General features: G+C 30.9%; 1 protein-coding gene and 3 non-coding genes across 5 annotated transcripts in view; 3 read left to right on the forward strand and 1 right to left on the reverse strand.

The window, feature by feature from the left end:
* The window catches only part of Ets65A (DNA-binding protein D-ETS-3), an 81760-nt gene that overhangs the window by 32550 nt on the left and 35027 nt on the right, over positions 1-14183 (reverse strand). For both annotated transcript variants that reach the window (XM_069047362.1, XM_069047371.1), the window contains exon 5: positions 12520-12570. In XM_069047362.1, the coding sequence (XP_068903463.1) occupies positions 12520-12570 (51 nt within the window). The remainder of the gene's footprint in view (positions 1-12519; positions 12571-14183) is intronic.
* On the forward strand, positions 5332-5405 carry TRNAI-AAU (transfer RNA isoleucine (anticodon AAU)). The gene has a single exon. It is a non-coding gene; the product is annotated as a tRNA-Ile (tRNA).
* On the forward strand, positions 5644-5717 carry TRNAI-AAU (transfer RNA isoleucine (anticodon AAU)). The gene has a single exon. It is a non-coding gene; the product is annotated as a tRNA-Ile (tRNA).
* On the forward strand, positions 6786-6859 carry TRNAI-AAU (transfer RNA isoleucine (anticodon AAU)). Its single transcript has one exon. It is a non-coding gene; the product is annotated as a tRNA-Ile (tRNA).

A 14183-nucleotide genomic window follows, 5' to 3' on the forward strand; every position in this document is an offset into this window, starting at 1 on the left:
AAGTAAAGAGTTTGAGTGATCACACAACATTCAAATTTAAATCATATTTTCATTCGGCAGATCTATAATTTGCTCCACTATATCTAACCTATTCACCATTAATTCCTTCGAGTAATTATTTCTAAGCGTAATGACTGAATATACTAATTTGTTTCAATGCACATGTATTTTCTAGACTTATCCGTGAAAACCAGAAGACATTTTGCGTATTGATTCATCATGGTAAATTTAGCAGGTGAAAAGTGGGTCACGTTTATCAGCAACACTGTACATTAGCAAAGTACAAGAATATTTTCCTTGGATCACACTTTCTTGGAACTTTATGGTTATGTTGTTATGTTATGTTTATATCGTAACTACTGCAGTTGTCCTTGGCCGTTGTTGAGCGTGTACCAAATTTCTATATTTATTACATACATTTTTTTGCTTTCAAATCAAAGTTAATAAGCAGAAATTATTATTTATTCTGATGTTATACATATAGAATTTTATCAGGAACTATATTTTACAAAAGTTAACTCCTAGAATTATCGAAAGGGTGTTAATTGTCAAATTAAACGTAAATCAAATCTTCCAATAACACTTAAAAGAAATTAATTTAAAGTTAGTTATGTTGTAGTTTTCAGTGTAAAAATTGCAACACTCTCAATCTCGCTTAACCTCTCTCAATGCGGTTATTTGATATACTCGTAGGTGTTAAAATTATTACATTCTACATACATATTACGACAATGTAAATGTTAATTGATGTGTGTTAATAGTAGATTACATACCGAGGCGGAAAGTGTTTCATTCCTGTCGAGAGCTAAGATAGTTTACCAAGGCGTAGCCGAGGTGAACTAATGCTCGAGACAGGAATGAAACACATTCCCACTGAGGTTTGTACAGTATTTTATTCGAAATCATTACATTTTTAGCAAATAAACAATTAATTTGATGCAGTTTCATTTCTATTATTTTTCGACTTTCAGTAAGTACGCCACTGGAAAAACCTTATAATAGGGCGGAAAGTGGCCTATTACTGACCAAGAGAGAGAAGTAAAGATAAACAGGAATGGTTAACTTTCCGCCCTCTTATAAGGTTAGGAATGTGCATATTAATACGATCCGAATAAAACGTTTTGAAAACAAAAATGCTTGCCAATTTGTGACAAAGTTCTTGTTGTTGTCGCTTAGGTTTAAAAACATTAGGGCCGTATCACGACACTCTTATTAAATTTAATCATGACTCTAATTACCTTGGTGACGAATTCATCTCATTCTGGCAGGTTATAATTGCATAAATCTATATCGTTTTACGTTTACTTTAATCACGGCTCTAATTAAGGGCGACTTTAATAACGGTGTCATGATACGGCCCCTTGTTTTTAAAGTAACTCAATAAAGTGGAATAAATTTGACAACTGGTTCTAAACCTGTTGAACTGAATGGGGAATACATTGAAAAAAAAAATAAAACTATTTGCAACAAAAACTTTCCCCCATGAAAGGAAATATTTCATTATGATCTATTTATAAAGAGCGATCAAATTAATTTGTAATTGAGTTATCCATGAATCCCAAATCGTATGTCGTTTCTTGAATTCCACGCTCCAATAAATACCGCTCGAAAGGCAGGTTACATCTGGACATATCAATCGCAAAATTCATGCATGGATGACTCGATTACAAATTAATTTGATCGCTCGATAAAAAGGGTCTCTAAAAGAACGTATTCGTATATCAATATTGTGTCTAACTATGTCGAGCCGTTAAAGCTGTCAAATCAGATTTCAAGAGTCAAATGTAATAGCTATTAACATACCTAGCAATGGTATGACCATCAGCTATTAACATACCTAGCGATGTTATGACCATCATAACTACCGCAGATGTCGGTTTGAAATCAGAGCTCGTAGAGCGAGGATTTTAAGACACCTAAGGTTGTTATGATTCCTAACTTCTGTAGTTTGTTCAATGGTTTACCGGTTTTAGAATAAGCCAATATTAAAGGGAATTTAAAACAATTAAATAAATCCAAAAACTCGTTTTAAAATAGATTGAGTTTATCGCGTTTGCATGATATGTTCAGGTGTCGTAGTTACATTTGGTTGTTTATACAAACAGACATTTCGCAAAATGAGTTTGATTGATAGTGTTTTACCAGAAAACGTCTTAAATGAAGCAGAACAAGCTTTAAAATAGCTTAATACCGGAAAAATCAAATGGCAGGTACTTCTATCTGAAATCATAGACAAATTCAAACAATGGCAAGATCTAAATAAGGTTACAACTGTAAATGAAAGTGATGTTGACATATTTTCATGAACTGGTAAGTCCCCATAGTGTTAGTTTCGTAGCGTAATTATCTTTTTGTTTATACAGGGTGACTGACGAAAAACCTTTGACGCTGTATCTTACTTATTGTTTATCCGATTTGAATAAATGACACATCAAATGAAGTAGTTCAAAAAACACTTCATTATTATCCTATTCGATATTTTTTTCGACATCTATTTTTTGACAGACGATAACCAACTTTTTTTTTTCAAATTACACTCTATATATTTTTTTATTCGTTGTTATAAAGAATCTTCTTCTGAATATTCTTACATTAAAAGAAAAAACAAAAAAATTATTTTAAATGAAAAAAAATGAAAATCAAAAATGAAGTAATTAAGTTTTAAACAATACAAAATCTATTCTAGTTGCTCAAAATTTCCTCAATGCTGTTGCAGACACTGTCGATACCTTCTAGAAATGCCCACCTTTGCATTCAGTAAAAAATTTCGGGGTTTTTCCTGACATACTCGCACTATCTTTGTTCTTAACTCTTTTTGGGTACCTGGTGGGGTCAAATAAACATTGTCTCGAAAGTTTCGAATGAATATAAAGAAATCCAATGGATTCAAATCTAGGGATCTAGCGGGCCATCGAATAGCTCCATGAGCACCCATTCGTCGTTCACCAAAATGATTTAAATGATTTAAAAATACAAAATTCATGGCGCCGTCCTGATAAAACACGACTCTGTTCAACACTGCTAATGGTATCTCATCCTGAAAATTGCTTATTTCGTTTTATAATAAATAATATGATATTTTGTTTGATTGAGACTGCTATCAATAAAAAAGGGACCCACTAGTCCATTCTATCTCCAAAAATGCCACACCACAGGTTAACACTAAATCGTCTTCCACAGCAACATTATAATATTATTATTATCAGACTGTTTTGACAAATGAATACTCAGAGCTCACTTAGTCATTTCGAGTATTTAGAACAAACTTCTCTCTTGTTTATTTTGGTCACTTGATTTTTAAATTTTGTACATTTACTCTTTAATTTCTTGACTTTTGTTTAATGAATGGGTATAGTTCTTTGCATTTTTATATTCAGAAGACAAATCTCTACAATACTGAATAAAAAAAAATGTACAGTGCTATTTGAAAAAAAGAAGCTGATGTTCATCTGTCAAAAACTGGACGCAATATAATTTTTTTATTTAGTTGGTATTGAAGTGTTTTCAAAATTATTTCATTTGATGTGTCATTTATTCAAATCGGATAAAAAATAAGCAAGATACAGCATCAAAGGTTTTTCGTCAGTCACCCTGTATAGTCATTATTCATTATTATGAACGTACAGTTGCGGAATTAAAATTTCGGGCACTATTGTCAATGTCATGATATAAACTCTAAAACAACCTTTACGTTAATAACCTTATTTTTACTCTTGTCATGTTTTTGTCTTTTTGGCATTCAAAAATTGTCATTTGTGGCATAATAACGGATAGGCAACATATCAAAGCGATGATTTAATTACACTCAGTGCACCTTACTGAAATCTGAAAATTCAAAATTGACTGGGTGACTGACACAGAAAAGTTTAATTTTTGAATGTCAGTCATGATGACAGTAGAAGGTGCTTTACAGAGATTTTGTTGAAGTGACAGAAAAATAGTGACCGAAATTTTAATTCCGCAACTGTACTACTCAATACTCAATGCTACTAAGAACAGTTCATTTTTACTATGGCATAGTTTCGTCTATTTAATTAATTATTATTGTTTTTAATTCCGTCTGTTTGAATTACTAATGAATAAAGTTAGATATTGTCTTCATTTGTTGGTTGTTGTTGACATGTCACTATTGTCACTATGGAAATATTACCCTACAGCATAACCTTACTAATACACAATGCTAATACAGTTATGATATGACTCACCTACCATCCAACTTTTGTGAATGTAAACCAAGGCTTACTATGTACTGAAACCGGTAAAATACTTTTTGTACTCATAGCCTTGAAAGCAACGCTTCCAACATCCAACGCTCGCTCCGAAACGAGTGCTTCCCGGTCGACTCGAATGTAAAAATTGCAAAAAACACTGGCCCTTTGAGGCATTCAAAAAAAATCTGTCCTGATAATAATAAAATTTAGTTCATAAAATACAACTTCCCTGGGTTTTCCTCCATTAAAAAATTACGGAAAGATTTATAATCGTTGAAAATTGTTCCTACAAAATTCACAAATTATTGCAAAAATTGAAATATCAAGTGAAGCAATTGTTTCCAATAACCAAAGATCACTGCCTACTTGGTTTTATGTTCGTTTATGTTTAATGTATTAAAACAAAAAATTTTAATTTAATTTTAGTACAAAAAATATTGTACGAACCACTTGCGTGAAGACATCTTGCGTTCATTCGCGCATTAATTAAAGGCACTCGCTCCTTCATCGCTCGTGCTTTAAAAAATGCGCTCATGCGGGAACATCGTCTACCCGCACTTGGTTCGTAAATAACTATAAAATGTTATTAGTATTGGGTGATCCAAAATTATTGTGGATAAGTATGGCAACTATGACATGGTTGACATTTTGAATCACCCAATACATGTGTTCAACTTTTCTTATATGTATAACTGTACTCATCTAACTGGTTTACAAAATTTTTGTAACTGACGTAATATGTGAATATTATTAAAAGTTGCGCTTTTCTTTGAATAACACTGAGTGAAGTGTCTTATGCTGGAAATGTATTCGATTTTAAAAACTGTTTATTACAATTGCAGATATGATTGAAAGGTGTTGAAATTACACAGCAAAATTGATTTAAAATAATAGCACGTACTTTGTTTACCCGGCACCTCCACCCAAATTTTGTATATTTTACAAATCATAAATAAATATGTTAGCAAATATCAATAATTGTTTTAAAAAACTCCTCTTTTTATATATAATTTTAATTCTAAATAAAAAAATTATACTCGTAATTTGTATAAAATAACAATTAAACTGACTATCAACTGTCTAACTGTTATACATTAATTTTTTTCATGTATGAACATGTGGCCCATTAGCTCAGTTGGTTAGAGCGTCGTGCTAATAACGCGAAGGTCGCGGGTTCGATCCCCTCATGGGCCAATTTCTTTTTGAATTTTTTTTATTTAATTTATATTTAATGTAGGTACATTGTTAAAAATATATTATATTTATTTCCATAATATCAGAAAATAGAGACTAATTCACATTAGATTAATATAACATGTATGTTATGGATTTATGATACATATAATAAATAATACATAATCACTATATTTATCAATATCATTATCAGTTTTAACTCTAACGCTCGTATAAAAGCTGTTTTATAATTGGAAACGGCCCATTAGCTCAGTTGGTTAGAGCGTCGTGCTAATAACGCGAAAGTCGCGGGTTCGATCCCCTCATGGGCCAACTCCTTTTTGGAAAAAATTGCAATAATGAACAGCTTATTCATTGTTTTGTTTTTATTCATAAAATTTGTAGGTATAAAAAATGATATTTTTTAAACCAAATCATGTTGCATTAGTTGTTTCACCGCGTAATGATAAAATAAATTTAGAAACTTGGTTGGACGCGAAACGTATTCACTGGTTGACTTATTCATAGAGTTTAAAAATAGCTTTGCTGTCAACAATATTGTTTTAAATTAATTAGAAAAAATTATTGTTTGTTATAAGTTATAACGTTTTGGACAATTTTGAAAGTTGCACATTCGCAATTTCAAATCTGCATGAACAATTTGGTAGATTTTTTGTTGTCACTGAATTTTCCAGCACTATCTATATTTTATCCAACACCTGCCACTTATACAGTCATGATTATTCTCACTTCAGACCAGTAATATGGTCTATAAGTCACACGTGTGTTCTAATTCACACTCACGTGTGAATTATAACTGTAACTCACTGTTGAGTTACATTTACATTTATTTGTAATTGTTGCAGTTGTTGGATAAATTTTTGTATGCCACTCATGTGTTATGTTCTATAAGTCACTTGAGAAAATTATGTAACGTTTTTCTCACGTGACTTATATTCAACATAACACACTCGTACTATAAATAACTATTAAATACTATATTTTTGCGAGAATAACAATACAGTTACCATTTGAGTAGTACCATGCATAACATGTCCGAAAGTCATAATTTTCATTTTCTTTTGATTATCTTGAAAGTCGTAGATGCTCTAATTGTGCCAATCAATGTGACTTATTCTCATTTTAGCAGACGTAGGAATGACATTAATCAGTTAATTTGTAGGTAAATCAATTTTTGCTTGCTTTAACCAAATTTATCAGAAGATGTGTTGTAAATTTCGGAGTCTTTCATCTTAACAAAAAGACTTTTTTGTGACAACATATCTTGATCATTCCACTGCTAATTTTGTATTTAGTTTAAATGAAAGTATAATCTGGTTTATTAAATGTGTATTTATTTACTTTTTTGTTCGAGCACTCAGTATAAAAACAATTACATATGGCCCATTAGCTCAGTTGGTTAGAGCGTCGTGCTAATAACGCGAAGGTCGCGGGTTCGATCCCCTCATGGGCCACAAGTCTTTTTAATGTTTTTTATATCAAAATGTCATAAAAAGATTTATTTTAAAATACCTCGTATAATACATTAGACAACAATACTTTGTTCAGTAAATTAGATAAATTGAAAGTTGTTTTTGTAGCTTGTTGACTTAAATTGTTGAAAAATCAAGCTAATAAAATAATTTAAAAAACTAATAACAAAGTAATAAAAAATCGATCACTAATAAAATAGCTCTGTCTTATCTGCTTATAGTACGTAATCCCAAGATAATTACACTGCAATTTAATTTTGGGTCTAATAATATTTTTTACTTTATCAGTATCACTAATTTGCTAAAGATTAAATTACTCAAAAGTTTTTAATTCATAGGCAGAGATGCTTCATTATATACTTTCTTTGACATTCATATTACTGACATTCGTATATGTGAAATTTAATTTAATGATTCTTTTGAATGTAAGAATTAGGTTATTCAATGAAGCAGAGATTTTAGACTTTTTTTCTTTATTTTGGATTCGTTTTCATTATCAAGAGTGAAATATTAAAATAAAATAAAGTGCCACTTGGAAACGATTCATTTACACAAGAAACATGCGAAAATATATAATAAAAATTAGTCCATGCAAGTAAATTGATATTAATCTAAACATCTCATGCAACAATTTCAAGTGAAATATAAATTTACATTTTAATTGTTCGAAATATACACGAGGCGATTCAAGATCTCTGCGTATCTATGCGAAAATGTAAAGATACACCTATACAAAAAAATTTATTAATGCTATTTTGGTTATATGGTAAATAGTTATTTATGCAACATGTGTATAAAGAACCAATTTTCTTCACAAGGGGGAAGTTTACATGCACGAATATAGTGAGTATTTTAATCACACGTGCGATAAAATTTCAAAATATAAATCAGGTGGCATTAACTTTCAAATGTTATTGCATAACTTAACCTCAAATTCTGAGACACAAACCAGTTAAAATTAAAATAAACGACACTTCTAAGGGTCGGTTTCACCAGTTAAATTTAACTACAGATTAAAATATACGAAAACATTCATAAGTGTTTATAAGTAACAATAGGTAACTAAAGTAACGAAGCATTTTAACCTACAACTGGCGTTGGTGAAATCGGCCCTAGGCAAATAACATTTCTTATTAATTTTTTCCTTGAATTAACTAAAATGATAGCAAATTTGGTATTACTTAGGTTAGTGCTATCAACTCTCTCAAAAACCCCGACATTTGTTTTATGCAGAATTTTTAAATTTAAATTACATAATAAATGCAAAATAGAAAAATTAGCATATTATATTTGTTTTATAAGACGTATTATGGCTCAAACAACTCTTGGGACGTCTTACCAAACTCGTGTCATAAATATACTGCGCTTTAATGGAAAGAGCCACTTTGATCGATAGAAAATAGTAAAGAAAAGTTACAGGTTTCTCATTAATTACACTTTTTCATTTGGTAACCATCTTTCCAGTTAACAATGTTACCTTTTCTTCACTGATTAAAAATTGCATAACGCTTTCCGTACTTTTTCTTCGATTTTAATAGAAGTAAATTTCAAACAGTTTTATGAAATATATTGAGAAATGCTTGAAGATCAATTTTTTCACGAAAATTTCTGATTTTGTGCCTTTGTAGATTTTAGTTATTTACTGGTTGTCATGGTAAACATTATACTTTGACCGAAATTGTTAAAAACTTAATTTCTAAATTTATTTAAAAGATTCGGGGATATAAACAAATAGCATGTTCAAAACGTAAGAAAAATGATTCTTCCATGCTCTTGTAACATTAAAATCCACCCGCTTCGCTGTGCTCTCTCGTAAATTAAACATTTACTACATTCGCTGGAAAACTACCACTTTTCTTTATTAGTTATTAAATAATCTACTGTTATTTTTTTACATGCATGATATGGATTAAAAACAACTACTTTTTAATGGTGGTGCAAAAACGAAATTATTTTTAGTGACTAGTCACCAAATATGTATTTGATATTTGAAAAATATGAAAATATTTCTAGATTCACTAATGGAAAAACGTGAAAAATTGTAGAACGTTAGATAGTAAAATTTCCCGTGGAGTGGGCACTTAAATTCGTTCGAAAATCTTGTGTTGGTTGTTTCATCGCCGACGGAAGCCACTTCGTGGAGGCTTATATTAACTGAACGGCAGGAAACCACCCGCGCCTCTCGCTTTCCCGGCTCCGGTGGCGAATTTCCTGCCATGAGCTTCACGCTCTCGAGTTCGGCGCAAGAACGGGGACCCACGAAATACCTACAGATCCGAAATCAACAAATTTATGAGATTTTATTTTAGCTGGTGAGGAAATTTGTATTAGTCGATTTGTCGTTTTCGGTTATCTGGTTTATGTCGAGGATTTTCCGTCATTTATTTTTACATTTTTCCGTCGCGGGAATTTTCTATTTCCCGTTCGACGCTCTTCATTATTACCGGTGTATAATGGAATTTCTTTTTGCACGGAATTTTTGGTTTCCCCTAAATACATAATTAAATGACGTGAACTGAACGAGAAATAAATATACACAAATTGCCGACATTTTACCCAAATTTTACCCAATTTTACACACTCCATCCATCTTTCTCATCTCATCTCTTTACGTTGAGTATTTGAATTCTGACTTCTGCACTACCTCAAAATATGAGATTATACATACATTTTGAAAAATATAAAATTATGTGTTTCTACAACAATAGTAGATTATATCATTACGAGGATTGTAGAAGCGAGTCTTTTTGTGCTAAGCCCAGAGATTGAAGACCGAGACGAAGTTGAAGTCAACAACTGGGCAAAGAACAAAAAGACCTGCTACATTTTTCATTTTAAAAATGCATACAATTTATTTAAAAAATAGGAAGTGAAGAAAATTTATACAGACAAAAGCTATTTTTGAGAAAAATGTAACGAAATATATTGTTTTGTTCGACACTGTCAGAATTTGAGAATTTTCTCCTATGCGAACGGATTTTGATAAATGTCATAACTTGTCAAAACGAAACGTCAAGCTAATTTTAAAGGTTTTAAGCGATTTGGAGCCTTTAAGGGGCTTGTCGAACAAAAAAACGTTGTATTCAACTCGTTCGTGTGTAAATTGGGCCTTTTTTGCACTCGTGAGCCAAAAAAGGCCCAATTTACACACAAACTCATCAAATAAACTACTATTTTTTCTTCATTTATTTTTTATTTTTTCAAATTCGAAATCAGTTGACACCGATGTTCTCAAAGAGTCACTAAAGCTTTCTCCAGTAAACTAAGATCTACATAAGTTTATATTCTTTACAATTTGCTTGTTTAAAATAGAAACTCATAAAATAATGTAAACAACTCAAAGAATGAATTTGATTTTAAATGGCAAACTTTTAGTAGTTGATATTTCTCAAATTTCCCAATTTGTTGATTTGTAAGTCTAAGAATCCAAGTTTCCAACATTGACTTGAAAAATCTTCTTTACAATTTTATAAATATCACCAGTTTTATAGGAATTTTGTTCAAATCTAGAATTAAATTTAGTATGATCTAAATTCTAACTGGATGTGATATAATCTGACTTGAGCAGAGCCAACTTATGATGAGTTTTAATTCTAACTGAAAGACATTTTTAATGCACAAATTTTAAAAATTCAGATTAAACCTGATCTGATTAGAACAGACCCAAATTGTGATCTTAGAAAAAATCCTTCAACGTTTTGATATTGCATCACCTTTAAAAATGTAGTAAAACTGAACCTGATTTAATTTAGTTCTTAAGAAGATCCCTGAAATTGAAAATTAGACTATTTTTCTATTAGTAAAAATCTCCGTTCAAGAGATGTCCCTCCAAACGTCAAAAGAAGTTATTAAGAAATGATCAAAACACAGCATGATCAAAAAGGACTGTTTGAGTTGGCAGTACCTACTGATTTTTACTTTTCAATGGTAGAACTGGAGTAACATCCAGTTGTTGATGACTTTACACTGACAGTTGACAGTTCATGGGTGCAAGTTGTTTCTTTGTACCGTTGATTTTTAAACATATATAAACATAACCTAGAATTCTGTCGCTGTTGATTTCACGTTAAATATCTGTCGAAAGACGAATCCGGTTGCAGAATTACAAACAGCCGAATAACAAAATCTCCCTTTCTTAATTGTATTGCCAACTCCAACAGTCCTTTTTGATCACCCGGTATATGCTGAAGGGTTCTTACATTATTTAAAAGTTGTAACATTTTTGTCCATCCACACATATGCGTTGCTTAAAAATAATAACAATCTCATATAGTTAATGCTAAATAACGAGTAGATCTTAAATAATTTACTTGGGTTGTCAGAATTCAAAGAAATTGAAAAACCGTGTACGTTAAAAATCACAAAGTAAGAAATTCGTTCATTACTAAATAAACAACATTGCGTTCATCGAATAGACATTCTTGTTTCTTTTATGTTCGGTACATAAAACAACACGTTCTCGCAAGATATCATAAAGAGTCGTGATTTGGTACTCAAACTTTCGACAGTTCCTTTCACCTTTCTAAGAGCTCAAATAAAATCCTCCAAAATTACACGAAGACCAATGCTGTGGTCCTTATGAAAGCGAGACTGTTTTACTGTTTTCCGAAATTACATTAAATAATAAACATAGGTCGTATATCTGAAAGAAAATTTACTTCTTTAACCTTTGAAAACAAATGTGTTTAAGCAATTTTCCTTTCTTCATGAGGTTAACCAATTTGCAGGAAGCAGTTTACTACTCGTGTAACTCTATTTCGCATAGATTAAAAGAGGGGTATGCCATTACTTTTAATATTAACTATAATATGTATCAAGCGATCAAATTAATTTGTAATCGAGTTATCCATGAATCCGAAATCGTATGTCGTTTCTTGAACAAAAAACACAGCTTAAAACTTAGGTTAAATCTGGGCGTATCAATCGAAAAATGGATGATTCGATTATAAATTAATTTGATCGCTCTTTATAATAATCTTTAAAATTCGTTTAATGCCTGGTTTCACAGATTTTTATGAAGTATACAAAAATTCATCGATAAAAATACGAGCATATTATAATTTTTGTATTCATACATTCTAATCACAATTATCAGTGTTTGCAATTTGATAATTAACCAAGAACGATCATAGAATTAAGAACTTGAATGATATCCTATGAGTAACGATTAAAATAAGTTTTATTGACGCGGACAAATCAAAACATGCAGCCTTTCAGTCATCTTGAAGGACACACCAGAAGTCAAAATGAGAAAACAAAAAGGACATTTTAACTCAAATGTTAAAAGTCAGTTTGCTATTTAAAATTTATACAAACATCACTTTTTTATCTTGTTATTTAATGAATCTTAAATATTATAGAATTAAAAAATGTAATTTTTTGATCACAGTGTATAATGCACAAAAATATTAAATATTGTGCAAAACAATACACAGAAAAAAATATTATCGAGATTTTATAAACAATGTTTTAATGTTTTGTTAACAGTAATTAAAACAACATTACCATACTCGTATGATATGACATGACATGTAATGATTTTCAGAACTACATATTACAAATCAAATTTTATAAAGAAAAAACGTTTCAACACTTAAAACAAATCTAAATTTTAATTGCATAGAAAAATCGAGAATGTTTACCTTGTGATTGTGACGTTGCGTGGGAACTCCATGATCCCTTGTATGATGTATCTGCAAAAAATAAACTAATGTTGATGTTGCTTTTTAAAAACAAGCACAGCAAAACGCTTGCTGAACAAAATTGTAATAAATGATACCAAACAGCTTTAATAAATGTGCAAAATTCAAATAGTATCGACAGTAATTACCAGCAAATAACATAGAGAAGTTACTAAAAGTAGAACTTCTAGTTAGATAATCTGCCGTCGGCTTTATATCCAACATCGCAAGAGTAATGATCAAAGCACAGTTCAAAAATATTAGTCTGTATGTTGCATGTTTCGCATAAAATAATTATTCACAAAACACAACATTTGTCGCCACCGAATCAACAGACGTGTGCTAATGGAATGATCATCGACAACCAATAACTGTCACCACTGGTTAGTTTTTTTCGATTATTGCCACTGTCAAAAGTAATTTAAACGACGTTTACAGTAATCTGTCAAGTTGCCCGAATATGAAGCACATTTATGATCAACTGTGAACTTTTTCACTGTATTTTCACGCCGAGCTTTTGAATAGGTGGAGCTAGGGGTTGAATGGCGGCCAATCAGAAGAACCAGATACGAATGGCTTGTTGCGTCATAAATAAATCCCTCCTTCCCTTGTGAACTGATTTAGAGGGGATGAATCTCTTCCTGACAATACGTTATGTTTTATTGTCTCCAACGTATCTACTATCGTTTTTAGTTGAATTTCCTATTTTTTGTCTCCCCACTTTAAATTTATTATTTTAATTTAATTAAACCTCATTTACCTCCGACAAAGCAGGCCACTGCCCGCGGTCATCATATTGCAACCCCTTAACGTAAAAATTGTGAAATAAACAACAAATTATTTTCAGAAATAAGTATACCAACTATGTATGAGAAAAAAAATCCTTAGAAAGAGTCTTAACAATAATTATAAGAATTTAATTTTAAGTTGTGCTGAAACTTTCAGTTGTTTAAAAAAGTAATTAGTATTGCTCTTATATTTCATGATAATAATATAATAATAATCATAATAAAATTATTGTCATAATTTGAATTTGTCTTTAAGCAATTTTTAAATTTTGTTTTCCTTTTTAGCTTAATATTATTCTAAAACTTAAAATATCGGGTTTTATAGAACTTTTAAATAATTTAATAAACTGCAAAGGAATTAATTAGATTATCTTATCTAATTATCTAATTAATTGCAAAAAATTTAAATCCTTTTAGTGTTTATTAAATTTGGATTTTTTTGAAATCTCCGTTTCACTTTTATTTTCTATTTGGTTGGTGTCAAGCCGATTAAAACCTTTTTGAACTTTTTAGGAAAAAAATTGTTCGTGGTTTAGTTTTCGCCATTTTGCCTGGCCAGATTAAGCCCATAATTAGATAGCGAATCCAAGTTGGAATGCCGACAGCGAAATTATCTTATCTAAACAACGATTCTTTTCCTGAAATTATTGCGAAGTGAAAGCTTTGTTTCCATTTATCAAACACAATACATTATAAAACCAACTGCTTCTCCGCCGAGTGCTTCTGGAAACAATGAGAAACTTCAATAATTCCGACGGCGGGCGAGGTGCGGTGTAAAGGTAATTTGGCGAAAGCTTGTCTTGTCGGGCGATAAGTCACGCTGTTAGTACCGAAAGC

Source organism: Tenebrio molitor, chromosome 1 (genome assembly GCF_963966145.1).
Source record: "Tenebrio molitor chromosome 1, icTenMoli1.1, whole genome shotgun sequence".
NCBI lineage: Eukaryota > Metazoa > Arthropoda > Insecta > Coleoptera > Tenebrionidae > Tenebrio > Tenebrio molitor.